Genomic DNA, 19818 nt, shown 5'->3' with positions numbered 1-19818 from the left:
GAAGTGAACACAGATTTCAACCAGCAGCATTTCAACCTGAAGTCGTCCAGTGGTGTATCATACAGACGAGACAGGTTCTGAGCTGAGTGCGTCCACATATCATGCAGCCGTGCTGGGTGCCCACTGGCTGTCCGGCAGTATACCATACAGCCGCAAAAGGTGGCTTTTGGTGTCGGGATCCTATGCCAAAATCACTGCAAAAGGGGTGGTATTTAACAACTTAACAAGATCACTAATTTAGAGAGCTTACTCTTGGAAAATTCCCAAATATTTTTTTTTATTACAGCTGTTATCCAAAGTATTCTCATGTAGAGCAGTAGAAGCCAACCAAACCCATTCATTCTGTTCCTGTCTGGTTTGCAGTGCTGGACTGAAATAATGAAGTGTAAAAATACATTTATTTTTATTATTAGATTAGTAAATACAAATGAGTAAAATCATTTGAAATTTGCCTTAGTATCATCCAAAAGATTTGATTGTTTCTTCTGAATATTTATATTTAGCCTTTTTTTACACAAGCCTCAAAGAAATATTCTAAACTGAACTGGTTCTTTTCTTGTTTAAGAAGCACAACAACCTGTCCTTCCATTTCACCATGTTGCGTAAAAAGTTGAATTAGTTCCTGTTTCATAATTTATATGCTCTGTTCCTTCTGGGGTGCATTACCAGTGCACCCATCTAACTTGGTTTATCTGCTTGGAAATTTACCACGTTAAATGCAAACGACCTTCCTTTATAGGACAACAAGCTATAATCCGTCTCTCTGGCTTTTACAGTAAGTAAAAGCCATAGGAGTATTTGTCTTGGAAAGGAGGCAGAGATTCATACATGCTTAACAGCATCTTTTTTTGTACTGATACTGATTGAGCACTGAGAGGCTCAAAAATAGCTTCTGCCAAATCATACATTCATTATCACAGTATTTTTAGTTCACTGATTGAGAAAAGTGACAGGATTACATTTCACTGGAACTGTATTTTACATGATTTCATATGTCAAATTGATTGATTGATTTATGTTTAGAAAAAAAACATCTTCTCTTCGGCACTCTATAGGCTGGGCAATATGGAGAAGATCAAATATAACAATATTTTTGAACAAATACCTCACTATCGATATTGCAATGATATTGTTGGGTTGGTTACAAGATATTCACACAATGAGAGTTTTGATAAATAATCACCAGTAGTGAAGATACAATGACTAAGTGGGTAGAGGCAAATATTATAGCTAGCACAGCTAGAACAGTCTAGAAAATATCATCACTTCACTGTAATGCAGCCTTTAACACTATGAAAAGACAACACTTACAATATAACAATAACCAAAATCTAAGATGACATCTAGTTTTACATTGTGAGGTACTATCCATAAGAGATATTTTAACAAATGTCAAAATCAAAGCAGCAGAGGTTAACATTTTGTTGTTGTGATGGATCAAGCTATGACACTGCTGAATCTTACATTTCCCATAATTCAACTTTAAAGAGTCTTTCATTATTCCCTCCCTGCGTGGTAAATGCCAATGTTTTTCAAACTCCACACTAAGAATGTAACACAGAATTTCAGTGGGTGTTTAATTTGTTGCCTTCGAGCTCACACAGCCAAACAAAGTGGGAACCCTCTAATTAAAACTATTGCAAAATATTAAACTGATGTAAAAATGATTGTTACATAGACGCTGCAACAATGACTCCAGTGAAAAAACAAAATTTTAAGGTAAAAAAACATTGAAAAATTTTGTACAAATTTTGCTTTTGAATTTGTGAAATTTTGAATTTACACTTTTGTTTATTTAAATTAAAGCCAAGCTGTTTCTTCATACTGTTGCTTTATTTAAAAAAGACCATGTTGGAGTGCCTGGATAAAGTGAAGACATATCTTTATTATGGTTTCCATTGTTTTAAATTTAATTAGAGAGATGACTACATGACTTATCTGAGACACACGTAAAAAGTCACATTGCAGTCTCCATCCTTGAACTTTCTCCAAATTAGAAAAAAACAAAGCTTTTTTTATGGGTTAACATCAGTTGGACTTTTAGTTGGCTCATCATTTGTAGTCACGACTTGACCTTATAGACATTTATCTAATTGCACACTTCATTACTACAAACTTTGTAGTAGCTAAATCTTGGAAAATGTGCATGTGAAGAAATAAAGTCAAACAAGTCTTGACAAAATAACTGAAAATGTTGTTTACTCAACTTGTCCAGTTCGTCTTCTTTAACACTTTCAAGATATTACCAGGTAACACCAAGCAGCAACCTTTAAGGCTGAAAAATAAGGTCAATGTGGAAGTGGCAAAAACTGCAGTACATCTCATGGCCACTTGAGGCTGGCTCCAAAACAAAGTCAAAATGTCCACAGAAGAAATAAACATGTTTACAGCCTAGTGCAAAAAAACGCCTTAGTCTGTATGGGAGTGATATTTTATATAACTCACCAGTTTACATCTTATTAAGGCAAAGTTACACACATTTAAGGGTGGGACTGCATGAGTGACAGGCCGTCTGTGTGGCATCACTACAGTCAGGTCAGATACCCTATATGGTAATATAGATATAATATGGTCACAAACTCAAGGATTGCAACGGCCAAAATGCCAAACTCAGGGTTTCTAAACGGCAGTCCACAAACCAATGGGCAACTTCACAGTAGTTACATCCATTATTCATACAGTCAAGTGTTGACCCTTACAGAAATAGTAATAAATTTGAGAAACCCAAAGCACAAGTTTGTAAAACAAAACCATTGACTTTTCCTAATTAATACATTGTTATTTCTCTTTAGACAACTAAATACAACAAAGCAGAATTAGTAATGGTCAGTTCTCAAACATATAAACACCACAGGAATTAGCCATTTCCCACATTTCTCCTCAGAAAGCCAGTTCAGAATACTCCAGGATACTCTCACTGCCCTCAACCTCTACAGAGATGGGTAAAACTGCTCTGCACATCACAGCTGCAGCGATGCCATGCGTGGTGCATGGAGAAGGCCACCAGGATTATCAGAGACCCCAATCACCCCAGCCACACACTGCTGTGCCTACTGCCTTTCAGCACACGGAACCAAAAGGCAAGTTTCCATTAACCCTCAAAGTGCGCAAGTGGAAAGTGTGAATATAGAAAACACCTAATGGAAACACGTCAATTTTGATTATCTCCTATACATTGCGAAGATGTTTTTACTCTTGCATGAGGTGGTATTTTATGTGATTTGAAAAGCCATAATTTGCAAAACTGCAATGGAAGCACTTTTTTGGCTTTTATAAATCACATGATGCTATGGCTATGTGCCTGTCAGTAGGAACTGGCTCCCTTAGGCACGATGCAGCAGGAGCTACAAGAGGTGTTATTGCATCAGATAACTCTTCAAAAGTTGAGCAAATCATCCAAAAGTTTTTAATCCACAATTCCTCTGTGAAATCCTGGATTATCAACTCCCAGAAATCCCTCATATGTGGCCGCTCCCACGTATAAGGGGCTTGCCTGCTAATGTTTTGAACATCCTTTGCCACGCTTCTTGGAATATTATCACCAGAGGAGCAATTGCAGAACATCACTCAATGGAATTGCAGTCTTCTCACAATTGTGTTTTATCGTCATTTCAAAAATATCGCTTACGTTTTGCGCAAATCTGTAATGGAAACCCACCTAAAGACTCCAGTCCTACACCACCAAGCTCAGGGATAGTTTCATTCCTCAGGGCATAAGACTTCTGAATTGCTTATCTTTCAGCTCTTGGGCTCATTATTTTGTTTGACTTTTTATGTCTTAGAAGTCTTTTTTAAATTTTTTTATTTTACTTGCACGTTTTTTCTTTTTCTTTTTAACATACATTTACATACATTGTTGCCACAATACCAGAGACTCTGAACATGAAAGTTACCTCATACTCCTGTGAGAAGCGCAGACCGTCATTGGCCTTTAGTCTCTCGATGTAGTCTGCCAGGTCACTGATGACAATGGGAGGATGATCCCTCATTCCTGTAGTGAGAAGAGGAGTGGTAAGTACAGCACACACACAAACTGGACAGTGTAAGCAGAGTGCAGATGCATGTTGAAGGCCTAATGCTAACTGGTCACAGTGATATGTGGTGACAGTGAGGGTGCTATGTGGTGAGCAGAGGGATGGTGTATGACAGCACCATGCTGATTGGTTCAAGAAGTCCTTCAAAACAACAGAAGAGTGGAAAGGTGCCTGAAGTGGTTGGGTTGTGAGAGTACCCAGAGCATCTTACACAGTGATTTGATTAGATTGATTACATCCATATTAAAATATAATTATAATTACATACATTGTTGCCACAATACCAGAGACTATATATATATATATATATATATATATATATATATATATATATAAAGAGAGAGATAGATAGATATTATGTCCCATTGCCCTTAACTATATTTCATTTCAAATCTCAGTTGCAGTGACAACCTTTTGGTGTATATGGCTGTCATGGACAGACCATGAGAGAGGGTGAAGGGGTTAAATAAGAGGGCTCCAGTTCATATGAGTACTGTGTAAAAAGAAAGGTGAGGGGCTGGGGATGCGAGGAGATGTTAGTAAAACACAAGAGGAATGAAAACTAACTTGGAGTATTCAGGAAACTGAGGGCATTGGAACCTGTGAGGGAAAGACCTGGCAAGACAAACAGCACAGGTTTTGGTTAGGAGGAGACAGACAAGAAAATGACAGAGGGAGCACTAGAAAAGAAAAAAGAGCTGCATGTATCCATGCCTTGTGACTGATAGTTGAGTCTCCTCATTTCCACAGGGTCTGAAGAGTGGGCCAGCAATGAGTCCTTGACCCCCACCATGTGCTCATCCTTGGCTGGACAGGTTCGTTTCCTGGAGGGATAAACAATATGACACGTCTCAATAACTACAAATTAGTACGTTACCACTTTATTTCCAACAAGGGAACATCTTAAAATAAATATATATATATATATCTGACACTCTAAAGCATGATGTCAGGCAGGTGATTTATCTACATTGCTTTAACTCAATTGCAGGAGCCAAGTCAATGTTTTAGGTTAGAAAAAAGGAGTTGCAGAATGGATCTCTTTTGATAAACACAAAAAAAATAAAAATATAACTAAAGCATATTCACTATTATCTATAGCAGTGTGATGTTAATCATCTAAGTCCCAGCCACGTGAATTTCTGAATTGATACTGGTGTTTATGCATATTTTATGTGCTCCTCGGGTCACTGATGCTGAAATGCTGTTGTTGGATTTCATATCAAGGAGAAAGAATTTCATCCCCTTGTCGGGACACCTCCCATTCTGAGAGAATTCAGTGGTAATTTGCTTCTTCTGTTGATGTCTCGTTCCACTTGGGTGTTTTCACAGCTGATTTAAAGTGGGGGTCCAGAGCTGGGCATTACCTATATGACTGTGTGAAAACAAACAGGTTGAGCTGTATAATTGCAGCAGGACAGAGTGATGCTGCATGTAGCACTGCTACAAACATGCATTTTACACATTAAATTCTGCCTCACACTGTTCTGGACTGTCAGAGTTTTGAAGTGCATACTGCTACACTCACTATAGTCTTTCTCACAGCTGAAGACTTTATTACTGAAAGAACTTGCAAACTTGGCACAGAGACCAGTTATGACTATTTACATCATATCTTTTCTGGACATCATATAGATGTCTTTTCTGGACATTTGCAGCAAATTCTGTATTACGTTTGTAGTCTGCAACTGCTATTACGTTTGTGGGATATTTATTACATTTGTCAGAATATTACATTAAAAGCTGCAGATTTGTATTATGTTTGTGGTTTATTATGTTTGTGGGTGTTAAAATGTGTTAATATGAATTACTAAACTCGTCAGTTAGCACTAGTGTTATGTTGAGTTAATTAAACTGCTGTGGATCTCAAAACAATTTGGGTTCACATAACATTTAGTGAAATGTGAACAACATAATGTTAATTTTGAAATTGTTATCCTTTATACAAGCTTTGGTTGTAATTACATATTAATTATAAGAGTAGAAAGTACAAGTACCTCAAAGTTATGCTTGAGTAAATGTACCACTGTTAACAAAATACAACTCTAATTACAACATGTTTAATGATGATAGGTAAACTATTCTGTTTAAACTCAAAAGCCACACTACTTACTAACAACTACTAATATTTCAGCAAGCATCGTAATTCACAGTTAATCTGGAAAGTAAATTCTGGACAATGGATTTCCCTCCACTTCACATAAATTAACAAGTTCATCTGTGGCATTCAGTGGTCCCAATATTATTATTATTATTATCATTATTATTCCCACTGCATAAGCATAATTAGATTTCTTATTCTAAAATCTATAACAGTTACAGGACTGATTTGAAATTTTCCCCATTCACTTACCAGGGCCAACATTTAAAAGGTTTCTGTTGAGTAAAAATTTTACTAGAGTTATATGACAGGGTCCACAGCTGGTCCTTATTTAAGCAATATCACAGGAGACGGAGTTACGTTGTGCTCGTGATGATATACAACACAACACACGACCACAACTTCTATATGTTAATATTAACAAGCAACAACAGATTATGATTTGTTTGTTTATTTAATGTTTTTTTTTTTTGGCTCCGCCAACACAAATAGTTCAGCAACCACTGAACGTTTCAGCTGTTGCCTAGCAACACATAAACATTTTCCTGCACGCTGCTTGCTAATCTGTGTTAGCTTGGTCTTCATGTTATGCACAAACCAGCTGCTTAGAATCATGAACATTTATCTCTGTTTTCAGTGAAATAAGACTCTGTTAACACACACTTTGGCAGCCTGTGTGATTTAGATGAGTTAGTTTGATCAGACAGTTCCTTGCTCCAGTGTGTGTCCACTCACTGCTGTGATCTCCGTCACCTTGAGTCCTGTATCAGACAGCGTGTGTGTGTGTGTGTGTGTGTGTCACATCTGCACATCCTTGTAACATCTGTAACAGCCTAACCAGCTGTCTCCCGGGCTCCCTCATGACTTTTTAGGAACTCCAGTCAGCTCAAACCACACTTTAAAATTCCTGTTGCCCCTTTCTCGCCCCTCATTCATCTCTCTCTCTTTCCACTCTCTTCTTCTCTCCTCCCTCAACCTGACCAACTGACAGCTACGTAAACTGCGCCAACTAGCTGTTTGAACCTATGCTTAAACCATACTATAAACATTTCCCACTTACACTAATTAACGGATTTTGAACGGCTGTGAGGCAGAGTGATACATGCAGAGTTAAAAGTTAACACTCCCAGTGATGTTGTACTCCTATATCAGCACTGATGGAATGCCTCTCAACCAATCAAATTGCTCGGTCAGAACTAACTGTTGTATAAATGGCAACAAAAGTGGATTTTTATCAATAGATAATGCAGTTCAGACAAATTTTTCAAAAACAAAACAAAACAAAACTACAGTTGACTGATTCTGTATATATTAGTGGTGAAGACAGACAGTATGTATTATGCAGGATGCTGGTCAGGCAGTGAAAAAGTCGTGAGTGCTTCTTGATGATATTGGGACTTTTTTTTTAAGTCAAGGTTGTTTTGCAGGTTTGTGAGGAGTTGACAGGTGAAGACAACACTAAGGAAGGATGAGCCTGAGTCTGTGAGCACACACTCTGAGCTGAACAGGTAGAAAATACACACAGAAAGAAACAAGCTAAAACATATTCACATACACTGACACACAAGACACATGTACAGGTGCTGTCAGGTGAAGGTAATATTTGTCAGAAAAAAAAGCTTGAAGGCAGCTCAGAGAAGCTGGCACTGTGGTGTGATTCTGGTAGTGGAGTGGAAACAAGCATATCTCACTTAATGTCATCACTGTCACAACACAGCCGAACAGGTGAGGGGCTGAGGGGGCGTTGTGGTGAAAGAACAGAGAGGCACTAACCTTTCTTGGTTGCTGCGTCCACAGAGAAGAGGGAGACAGTGAATGAGGGAGCAGAGAGAAAAAGGATTAATTTTCATATTTCAGCAGCAGGAATGCCACACAGTGTTACAAAGAACAGGAGGTGCACTTGACGGAGCACATTACAGCCCTAGACTGTAAAAATAATGGATGTAACTACTGTACACATTGATTCTGTGGAATCTGTGGAGCCTCGACTTCTACATTTTTGCTGTCACCATGTTGTTTTTTTGGAGCCTAAAGTAAGCATATTTGTGTGGGAATCTGCAGTTGAGGGTTGGAGCTGACTGAGAAAATTGTCTGAATAAATAAACATTAAGAATTCCTTTCTGGAAAAAATGTGGAGTCTCTCTCGGAGGCCCATCTCACCCCTACTAAATGTGCAAAATGGTTTAATCTGCACTGTGCCGATCTGTCAGCAGTCAGTCAAGCGTGAGAGTGAGTGATGTTGCAGGTTGCAGAACCATGTCTCCCCCCAGAAAAACGAAGTCAGGGTACCAAAAAAGGAAAGAAAGAAAAGAGAAACAAAGGAAGCAAGCTGAGGGAAAACAACTTTTAATGAGTTTCTTTCAAAAGAAAGGTTGGCACAACACAGTTTAAGAATGGTTTAAGCTAATACCAGCTATTTAGATTCAAGGCAGTCAGCCATAAGGAGTCTAGCTTGGATTATATTTGCATTTTGTATGAAAGTTTATTACATTCATAAATTACTCAGCATCATACGTACAATCTCATATTCCCAGTGAGCTAGCTTAACATATTTTATATCAACAGATTCAGTACAGTCTCTCGATTCATATGATATAACTGACTTTGTGCTAGCATTAAGAGCCTGCTAATGCGCTGCAAACATGGTGTATTTAATGTCAAGTATGGGTATTTTCCATTAGTGTGAAAGAAGTAAACTAAGAACTGAGGGGAATAGTTCCAATTTTAGGGTCATGGCCTCAAGTGTGGCTGAATCTGATTGAAAGTAAACTGTAGTTTTAGGCGTTTTTTCGCTTTGAGGGGTTAGATTATACCATAAATAAATAAACCCTTGTTATTCAACAAGTCACTTGGCTTCAAATAATCTTCTTTAAAGAGGTGGGCAGTCTGAAGAGCAATATTGTTCATGGAAGGCAGGTAAAATGTACAATGTACATCCTGAATGAAACACTTGCAGTTACAGTTTAGAAATTGTAAAACTAATATTGATATGTAGCTTAGATTGGAGGCAGTTAACCAAGATAGCTTTGAGCATATATTTTTGTATAATTAGAATTCCACTCTTTATAACCTTGATTGACACTAAAATGTTGTGTGCACATAGAGTTAGGGGTGTAAACTGCTGGCCCCTTCTGGGACCACCCTACATTTTACACTTTGTGCACTGCACATGTTTTTTTCTGTTGCTATCCTCTTGTTGATTGAACATTTTCCATCACATATTCAGAAAAACTTAACTAAATGCATTTCAATGCATAATGCTTATTGGTGCTACATTAAATTCAGCTGGAGCACCGTTTTTTAAAGTGTATGGCCAGATAATAAACTCATTGAGCTGAACTCTCAGTTGCTCCATCACCTCTCATTGCCAACATCTGTGACAGCCTCAGCTCTCTGTTTGAGCTGAAAGAACAGCACTCTCTCGAATGCTGTAAAACATTAGAACAAACAGCGAAGACTGTAGCCATTAGTAGAGTAATAAACATGTATCAATATGTATATACAGCATTCAAGAGATGAGCCTGGCTGTCAGAAATCTGAGTGAGCATGACATTCCATCACTGTATTGATTTCTGTTTCTCCGCCCGTCCTCATACCAACAATTGGCTACTTCATCCAAAGAGCTGAGACGCAGATAATGCTCCTGAAATTCTGAATAATTAAAAGTTCTCTTCAACCCTTCATATGCATTTGGGAAGCTTATGTAATGAGTAATTTGAAGCAAAGACGGCTGACGACAACAACTCTTCCTGCTGCTAATGCCTCGGCTAAACCAGCTGCTGTGGCCACCACCATAGATCCATGTGCCTGTACCTCCCTATTATCTGGTTGCCCCAACAAATCTTTTAGGTCTCTCCAACTGGTGCAGAACGCTGCTGCTCGTGTTTTAACGGGAAGCAAGAAAAGGGATCATATTTCTCCTGTTTTAGCTTCTTTGCACTGGCTCCCTGTGAAATCCAGGATTGAATTTAAAATCCTCCTCCTTACTTACAAAGCTCTAAATGGTCAGGCTCCATCCTATCTGTCACAGCTCATAGTTCCTTACCAACCCTCAAGATCACTGCACTCTGGAAATGCAGGGTTACTTGTGGTTCCCAAAGTTTCCAAAAGTAGGATAGGAACCAGAGCCTTCAGTTACCACGCTCCTCTCCTATGGAACCATCTTCCAGTTTCGGTCAGGGAGGCAGACACCATTTCAACTTTTAAGGGTAGACTTAAGACCTTCCTCTTTGATAAAGCTTATAATTAGGGCTGGCTCAGGTTGCCTGGACCAGCCAATAGTTACGCTGACATAGGTTTAACCTTCCTCTGATACGCTGAGCTCCTTTTCCTTCTCTCAACGCCGCCATCGGAAAATCCTGCATGTCTGTTAACTGCATTGCCATTTGCAAGCTTAGCTTAGCCTCAGTAGTTTAGCTTAGCCTTACATCTGTGAGTATGCTTGTGGTACTCTCACTACCTGGGGCTTGGGATTACGGAGCCTGGGTCTGTTGAACTGCACTACGCTAATCCTGTTGCCTCTCGGGAGCATTCCTGCTCCCTTGTTTCTTAGTTTTCCTGGATCCTGGCCGTAACCTTGACTGTGCCTGACCGTGGCGATAGCTGTGCTGATGCTGTGACCCTGCCTTTGGTTGTGCTCGTGCTGTGGCTGTACTGATACTGTGCCCCTCGCTCGCCCTGATTATGGTCTGGTCCTGGTTGCACCGATGTTGTGATCTTGCCTTTGGACACCTCCCTATCAGCATATGCATGAGACTATTATCATCACCCTGAACATCATCATAGAGCGCGATTAATAATTTCACACCTATTGGTATTGTAATATGACATGCATCTGTTTCTATTATTGCCGTGCCTCTCTCCCCCTCTCCTCTCCTCACCTCTCTCTTTGTCTTTCCTTTTTGCCATGATTGTATTTCATTTGTTATTTACGACATCTATTACTCGTCTGTCTGTCCTGGAAGAGGGATCCCTCATCATCCTCTACCGCTCTTCCTGAGGTTTCTTCCTTTTTTTTTTTTTCCCCCATTTCAGGGGTTCTTTTTCAGGAGTTTTTCCTTGGGTGATGTGAGGGTCTAAGGGCAGAGGGATGTCGTACACTGTAAAGCCCTCTGAGGCAAACCATGTTTTGTGATAATGGGCTCTATAAATAAAATTGACTTGACTTGACTTGACATGTGCCACCGCCTCGGAGTCGGATGGAAGCAAAGGAACACATCCTGACAGCAGGAGCAAGGTTGACCCAGTCACCAAGAACAACGTGGAGGCTCTGCTTAAAAACAGCGTGATAGCTATAAAGCCAACATTGCTACCCTATTACAACAAGCAACACAATCCCTGAAGCAGTCAGTTGACTCACTGGGACAACAGGTGACATCATTTAACAAACGTCTCACTAAAACTGAAGTTCTAGTGGGTGAAAGAGTGGGTGATTTTGAAAAACTCACTGAAATGGAGGCTGCTGTTAAGTCACCTAAATCTCAAAGCACGGTTATTCTGGAATGGGTGGACGACCTTGAAAAACCGGTCCAGGTGTTTCAATCTAAGGATAATTAACATACCCAAGGGAAGCAAGGGGGATCAGGACACGATTAAATCTGCCTCCGGCTTGCTGATGACGGCAATAGGCCCCGGTGTTTTCAACAACCCCCTGGAGATAGAGCAAGCCCACTGCTCCCTCGGCCCCAGGCCAGGAGACGCCAGCACGGGGAAACCGAGAAACTCCATCATCAAATTTCTCCGTTTCCAGGAGAAAGAGAAAGCTGTAAGATGGGCCAGACAACACAAACTGGATTACCACAGCTCCGAGTTGAGAGTGTACCCGGACATCAGCGCCGCTTTGGCTAAAAAACAGCGTTCAAAACCGTTAAACATTCCCTTTACCTGAAGGGAATAAAGTTCCACCTGTTGCCTCCCACCCACCTTCAGGTCTCATTCCAGAACAAGAACTACTACTTCGATTCTCCACAAAAAGCCCAAGACTTCTACAACCAGCGCATCACTCCCACCTGCTAGTGGATGCTGAATCTGTTAAATGGACGTCGGCTCCATCTGGACTTAAGGTATATCAGCCAAGGGGACATTTGTAAATGGTCAGCCCCAAATGAGTCATATTACTGGAGCCCTCTCTGCATAAAAACGTTAGACTATAGGATTAAGTCATACGGAAGTGACATAGTCTGTAGGGTCCTGCTGCAAGTTCTAGCTCTTAGAACAAGCTAAGGATTGTTCAGTTGTGTTTTTTTTGCTCTCTGTTCTGGGAGTTTTTCTGGGGGGGAATATGGGTGTTTGGTCCTACAGGTTTGTTTTTACTTTTGTTGCTGTAGCATATTTGTTACCTATTTCTTCTTCAACAGGCTCTGTGTCATTTCACATACACTAGAGTTTGATTATGGCTAACTAAACAAAGTTTGGGGGAGCTTTTCTAAGATTTATTTCTTGGAATGTTAAAGGGATAAATGGTCCAGTCAAGAGAGGTAGAATATTTTCCCACTCAAAACATTAACTTAAAACAAGGCATCATGGGTCGGCCAAACCTTCTACTCTGATTTCAGTAGCAAAGCAAGGGGTACAGCTATTTTAATTCATAAAAAATTCAGTTTAGTCCAGCTAAAGTTATAGCTGACCCCCAAAGCCACTTCATAATAGTTTCTGGTTCCCTATACAATGTTGCTGTGGTTTTAGTTAATCTTTATGCACCCAATTGGGATGATGACACATTTATTAGAAAAGTAATTGCACTCTTACCTGATCTAAATTCTCATCATTTAATTTTGGGGGATGACCTTAATTGTATAATAGATCCACTGTTAGATAAATTGAATCCGAAACGGGATCCTCCTTCTAAAATGGCCAAAGCAATCTCATCATTTATGGATCAAATGCGAGGTATAGATCCATCGCGCATTCTTTATCCCAAAAAAAAGCAGTTTTCTTTTTACTCTCGTATTTATAAGAAATTTTCACGAATTGATTACTTTTTTATTGGTAATTATCTTCTCCCCGCTGTGAGTAACATAGAATATGCAACAATAGTGACTTTTGACCATGCTCCGCCTGTACTGGATCTTTCGTTCACACTTTTACAAAAAACACGTCCTCCTCTGAGACTTATCCGTATGCTCCTAAGCGATGATAGATTCGGTGAAACAATTTCTAAAGTGATTGACGATTTCCTTATTACTAACAACTCAAATAACACATCCCCATCCCGAGGAGAAATCATATCTTACTCTGCAAGGCAAAATAAGATGAAAAAAACAAAAACAGGAAAAGCTTATGGAAAAGATATCAGAATTGGACAGAAGGCTGTCAGTATCTCCATCCCCCGAATTAGATAAAGACAGGCAAAATCTTCAGATGAGTTACAACTTGTTAGTTACAACTCTCAATACATACGCGATACAAGAGACTGAAAAGTTGCTCTTTCGGTCACTTGGTTTTTGTTATGAACACGGTGAGAAGGCAGGACAACTTCTGGCACACTAGATTAAGAGCCGGTCATCATCCCAGCAAATCAGGCAAATAAGGACCCCTTCAGGCGAAGTCACAGTAACTTCACCAGCTATTAATGGAGCCTTTAAGACGTTCTACTCTGAGTTATATGCCTCACAATTTCCCACTGATGAAAGACATGGTAAGATTTCTTGACAAATTGGAATTTCCTTCTGTAACTCCTTCTCAGATGAGGGAGATGGATCAACCTCTAAAACAAAATGAAATTGCGGATGCGAAGCTAATGCGAAGTGGTAAGACCCAGTCCAGTCCCCGATGGTTTCCCAATAGAGTTCTGTAAAGTGTTTGCTGAGAAATTAATTCCTCTCCTATTGAATATGTGCAATGACTCTCTGGACCGGGGAGCCTTTCCCCAAACTCTCACTGAAGCATCAATAACTACTATGTAAACCTGCGGAGAAGGCTTTTGATAGGGGGGAGTGGAGATACCTATTTGAGGTTCTCAAGAGGTTTTGCATTGGTTCTAACTACATATCTTGAATAACACTTTTATATTCTTCACCCAAGACTTCTGTAAATAGAAATGGAGTGACATCACAATATTTCACACTCAGCAGAGGAACTCGCCAGGGGTGCCCCTTGAGCCCGTTACTATTCGCCTTGGCAAACCTCTATCCATCGTGCTTAAATCAGGCAGTTTTAGCAAGGGAATCCTCAGATATAGTTCAGAACACACACTAATTATACGCGGGTGATTTGTTATTGGTGGTGGAGGACGCCGGTCAGACCTGGCAGACCCAAACGCATTGTAAGGGTCTGCTGGGAATGTCTGGCAGAGTCTCCCATCAGAAGGAGCCTCAACTCACACTTCCGAAAGAGCTTTGACCATGTCCCAGGGGAGGTGGGGGACACTGAGTCCGAGTGGGCCATGTTCCGTGCCTCCATTGCTGAGGCGGTTGACGGGCAGTGTGGCTGTAAGGTGGTCGGTGCCTGTCGGGGCGGCAACACCTGAAACCACTGGTGGACACCGACAGTAAGGGATGCCGTCAAGCTGAAGAAGGAGTCATATCGGGCCTTCTTGGCCTGTAGGACTCTGGAGACAGCAGCCAGGTACCGACAGGCCAAGAGGAATGCAGCTACGGCGGTCACCGAGGCAAAAACCCGGGCATGTGAGGAGTTCAGTGAGGCCATGGAGAACAACTTCCGGACAGCTTAGAAGAGGTTCTGGACCACCATCCGGTGTCTCAGGAGGGGGAAGAAGTGCTCTGTCAACATTGTGTATGGTGAGGACAGGGCGCTGCTGACCTTGACTCGGGACGTTGTGGATCGATGGACGGAATACTTCAAAGACCTCCTCAATCCCACCGACATGCCTTCCTGTGAGGAAGCAGGGCCTGGGGACTCGGGTGGGCTCCTCCATCTCTTGGGCTGAGGTTGCCGAGGTGGTCAAAAAACTCCTTGGTGGCAGGGCCCCGGGGGTGGATGGGGCTGCCTGGATTTCCATAAGGCCCTGGATGTTTTGGGGCTGTCATGTACGACACATCTGCAACATTGCGTGGACATCGGGGGCAGTGCCTCTGGACTGGCAGACTGGGGTAGTGGTCCCTCTTTTTAAGAAGGGGGACCGGAGGGTGTGTTCCAACTTCAGGGTGCGGTTTTCGCTCGGGCTGTGGAACTGTGGACCAGCTCTGGACCCTTGGCAGGATCCTTGAAGGTGCATAGGAGTTTGCCCAACCAGTCAACATGTGCTTTGTGGACTTGGAGAAGGCATTCAACGGTGTCCCTTAGGGAGTCCTGTGGGGAGTTCTCCAGGAAAATGGGGTTTTGGACCCCCTGATACGGGCTGTCCGTTCCCTGTATGACCGGTGCCAGAGCTTGGTCCGCATTGCCGGCAGTAAGTCGAACTAATTTCTGGTGAGGGTTGGACTCCACCAGGGCTGCCCTTTGTCACCGATTCTGTTAATAACTTTTATGGACAGAATTTCTAGGCACAGCCAGGACGTTGAGGGGGTCCGGTTTGGTGACCTCAGGATTGGGTCCCTGCTTTTTGCAGAGGATGTGGTTCTGTTGGCTTCATCAGGCAGTGACCTCCAGTTCTCACAGGATCGGTTTGCAGCCGAAGTGGCTGGGATGAGAATCAGCACCTCCAAATCCAAGGCCATGGTTCTCAGCTAGAAAAGGGTGGAGTGCCCCCTCCAGATGGTGAATGAGATCCTTCCCCCAAGTGGAGGAGTTTAAGTACCTCGGGGTCTTGTTCATGAGTGAGGGAAGGATGGATCGACAGGCGGATCGGTGCAGCATCTGCAGCAATGCAGACTCTGCACCGATCTGTCGTGGTGAGGAGGGAGCTCAGCCGTAAGGCAAAGCTCTTGATTTACCGGTCGATCTTCATTCCTACCCTCACCTGTGGTCACGAGCTTTGGGTAGTGACCGAAAGAACAAGATCGCGGGTACAAGCGGCCGAAATGAACTTCCTCCGTAGGGTGGCTGGGCTCTCCCTTAGAGATAGTAATAAGGATGCCCCCTGGACATCTCCCTGGTGAGGTGTTCAGGGCACGTCCCACCGGTAGGAGACCCCGGGGAAGACCCAGGACACGCTGGAGAGACTATGTCTCAGCTGGCCTGGAAACACCTCGGGATTCCCCGGGAAGAGCTGGACGAAGTGGCCAGGGAGAGGGAAGTCTGAGCTTCCCTGCTTAGGCTGCTGCCCCCGCGACCTGACTCCGCATAAGTGGAAGAAAATGGATGGATGGATGGATGGATGGATGTTTATCTCTGACCCGATACCTACCATTCGATCTAAACGATTGAGCTGCTAAACAGATTAGGATTGTTCTCAGGTTATAAACTGAACTTGGGTGTGAACAGTGGGTGTGAAAGGTGTGAACATCTGTCATCACCTATTGGACCTTTATAAGTACAACTTCCCACCCTTAATTGATAAGCTCAAATCTGACCTGGAAATATGGAATAATTTGCATATAACTATAGCTGGGAGGATAAACTACAGTAAAATGAATGTGGTCCCACACTTTTTGTATCTATTCCAATGTCTGCCAATCTTCTTACCTCATTCCTTTTTTTCATACAATAGACAAGTTAATTTCTTCTTTTATATGGAAAGGCAGTATCCCCAGGATTAAGAGAGAGTTTCTACAAATTCACAGATCTGTTGGTAAGTTGTCGCTCCCTAACCTAAGACACTACTACTGGGCGGCCAATATACACAAAATGACTTTGTGGAATCAGGAACCAACGTTAAACTGGTGCGGACTGTCTCTCCAGAAAAAAAATCCTGTCTCTCCAGCTCACTCCTGGCTTTTTTTACATCTAAACTGCCCACTCACTCGAACAACTCAGCTCACACGCAACCCAATTATTATCTCCACACTAAGAATCTGGCTCCAGTTCAGATGTGCCTTTGGACTTCAGGGATTGTCTTACCGCAGACCCATATATAAAAATCATCTCTTTCTCCCTTATGGCAGAGATCAGGCCTTGTCAAGTTAAGGGTGTGGTGCCTGGTACATTGTGGGGCCTGGTGGGGTGGTGTTTTGTATGTTGGGTGGCTTGTACTTATTCTCTCCCTGTGTTACAGGGGCTGGACGTGGCCTTCTGGCACTGGAGCTCTCCACACACTTCCACACCTGCGCCTGATTACCAATCACCTCTCCCTGCAGTATAAAGTCTCCTGCTGCACTCCTCTCAGGCACCAGATTGTTTTTCACCATACCAGTGGTATATCGGCCAACTCTCTTTGTACCTTTTTGCTGCTCTCGCTCCTAGTGACTTTTTGGATTATTTGTGCTCACACATGTTGTCTCTGTGCTTCCTCCAGTGTTACTCCTCACCGTGCTACAGTGCTTCGCCGTGCAACTCCTTGCCTGCGGACTCAGTCACCTCCAGCTTACTTCCTCATGGACTCTCTGTGCACTCAGCCACCACCAGCCACACGCTCTCCCTCACCACGGATAAACCTCAGCCACTCTGATCCACGCGCTCCCCAGCTTCCCATTACCCATTCACTTCATTATTATCATTATCATTAAAACTGTTCACCTAACGTCTGTGTGTTCGCTCCTGGGTCCTTCCTCTCACTCTGGTTTCGCAGAGCATAACAAAGGGATCTTTATATTAACAATATCTTTGCTAGCTTTACTGAACTGTGTAAAAAAAAAAATAACCTTGTGAAATCCCATTTATTCCGATACTTTCAGGTCCACAACTTTGTTAAACTAAATAATGTCTCTTTCCCCTACATCTCTCCTTTCTCTATAATTGACTCAATCTTGGATATCCCTGTAAACCAGAGAGGTGTAATTCCAAGATTTTTACTTTAATCTCCCAATCTACAGAGACCCTCTTGACAAGATAAAAAGCATTTGGGAAGACCAACCTGGTGGCATATGTTTTGGATTTGTTCCCACCTTCAAAGCTACTGGTCAGTTATTTCCAAACACCTCTCAGAGTCATTAAACATAGTATGACAAAGTGTGCAGATATAGCCATTTTTGGATTATTCCCAGGCCCTCAAATAACTAGAAAAATAACAAAAGACAGTATTGCCTTTGCATTTCTATTAGCACATAGGAAATACTATTAGAGTGGAAGTTGCCATTTGATCCCAAAGCATCTCAATGGCTCAAAGATCTCATGCTTTCTTATATCTGGAGAAAATTAAGTACACTCTAAGGGGGTCATCTGGAAAATTTGAGACTGCCTGGGGCCCTATGATTGACTATATATCCAAATTAAAGACCTTACAGGATAAATGAATACCCCTCCAATGATGCATACCTTGTCAATACATACAACACATTTTACTTGGCAACTGGAAGTTGTTTTACATAACTGTCAATCTATAAGTGCCTTTGCATTGTTACAGATTCAACCAGTGTGTTAAGAAGGAAGAAAGAGTGGATAATGTATTATTTATTATTGTTTATGTCTTCTTTCTCTACAGTAGCTGTAAGACCTCTGTGTAGGAGCGAGGGTGGGGGGTTCTATGAAAAATTTAAAAAAAAAATGTTATCAATGTTTTCATTGTAGTGTGCCTGTAAGATGAATAAATAAACATGTTAAAAAAATATATTAATACTATGTCAACAGCTGGATGTCAATTTTTTTTCTTCACCTGAAAACAAGCAAAACTGAGGTCCTTGTTGTTAGGTCCCACTACATACATATTTTTTCTGTCAGTAATTGACACTATGGTAGAGACTCCTCCTGGCTGTAGCTGGTTGTTTGCATTCACGCAAAAATGATCACTCAGCTAGATGATAAGAGGACAAACAGAATAAACGAAAGTTACGATTATTGTAACCACAATTCAATAAGGTTAAGTAATACTCCTCTAATGATGAGCACACATTTACTGACTGAGAAAAGCACAAATGTAGCTAGCCAATAAGGATATGCCAACCCAAATCCGCACGGACCCCACTGTGCATAATAGAGAGGCAAGAGAGGCGATTCCCCCTGTCAGACATCCTACACCTTCTTCAGTGAGTTGCCAAGGGCCCCTTGGTAGAGGGCTCAGCCTCTGCTAATAGAACAAGGGTTTTAATATTAAACTTTGTTCTATCTCACACAGGCTCTGACCTCTAATGGACTCTTTAGGTACAGTAGGTGGAGCCTGATGAATAAACGTCCTGTTGCAGCATAACATTGACCCAGCAAGACTGATCTGACCTCTTCTTCCAATAACAAGGCGGCCCCAGCCAACCCAGATAATGAGCAACCGCAGTGGAGGCAAAATTTAAGTGTATGATAGCAAGAGGGGAGTCAGGTGCAACACAGGTGACACATAGCCAATGCTTTTCACCAATCCTGCGTTGGTCCAGCAAGCACAGACCCTGAAAAGGAGCCAGATGTTACCAAGAGATAGAACCACACGAACGTGGGCAGCGCCAGGCAAGCCTCGCAGGTCTCACAGGCTGGTGACTGCTGAAGACCACTCTATACTCTGTCTGTATTGAGGCACCCCTCAGAATCTTTAAGTGGCAACGTCATCCACGGATGAAGCTGCTCAGTATGCCTGCCGTTTCTGAAGACAAAAAAGATGTCTGATGATGGGAATCTGCCTCCTCACATACTATGGGGTCCACATGTTCAGGTAGGCATGTCATGATTGGCTGTCTACATTTATGCTTCTCTCAGTGTGTCAGTGGGTGCTTGTAATTTAAGAAGTATTACTCAATAATTCCAAAAGAGGTCAGGGCCCGTGTG

The 19818-nt window shown here is 41.9% G+C and overlaps 1 protein-coding gene across 7 annotated transcripts in view; it reads right to left on the bottom strand.

Moving 5' to 3' along the window:
* The window catches only part of ptprfa (protein tyrosine phosphatase receptor type Fa), a 301290-nt gene that overhangs the window by 32808 nt on the left and 248664 nt on the right, over positions 1-19818 (bottom strand). For 4 of the 7 annotated variants that reach the window (XM_088077354.1, XM_088077355.1, XM_088077356.1 and 1 more), the window contains 4 exons: positions 7909-7920; positions 4749-4858; positions 4602-4649; positions 3894-3991 (listed from right to left, as the gene is read on the bottom strand). In XM_088077354.1, the coding sequence (XP_087933480.1) occupies positions 3894-3991; positions 4602-4649; positions 4749-4858; positions 7909-7920 (268 nt within the window). The remainder of the gene's footprint in view (positions 1-3893; positions 3992-4601; positions 4650-4748; positions 4859-7908; positions 7921-19818) is intronic. The other 3 variants (XM_088077359.1, XM_088077358.1, XM_088077360.1) reach the window with 1 other exon arrangement.

This window comes from Plectropomus leopardus, chromosome 5, assembly GCF_026936395.1.
Source record: "Plectropomus leopardus strain MGB_pleo_1.0 chromosome 5, ASM2693639v1, whole genome shotgun sequence".
NCBI classification, from domain to species: Eukaryota; Metazoa; Chordata; class Actinopteri; order Perciformes; family Serranidae; genus Plectropomus; species Plectropomus leopardus.
Note: the sequence above shows the minus strand (reverse complement) of the source record. Positions and strands in the feature narration are given on the sequence as shown.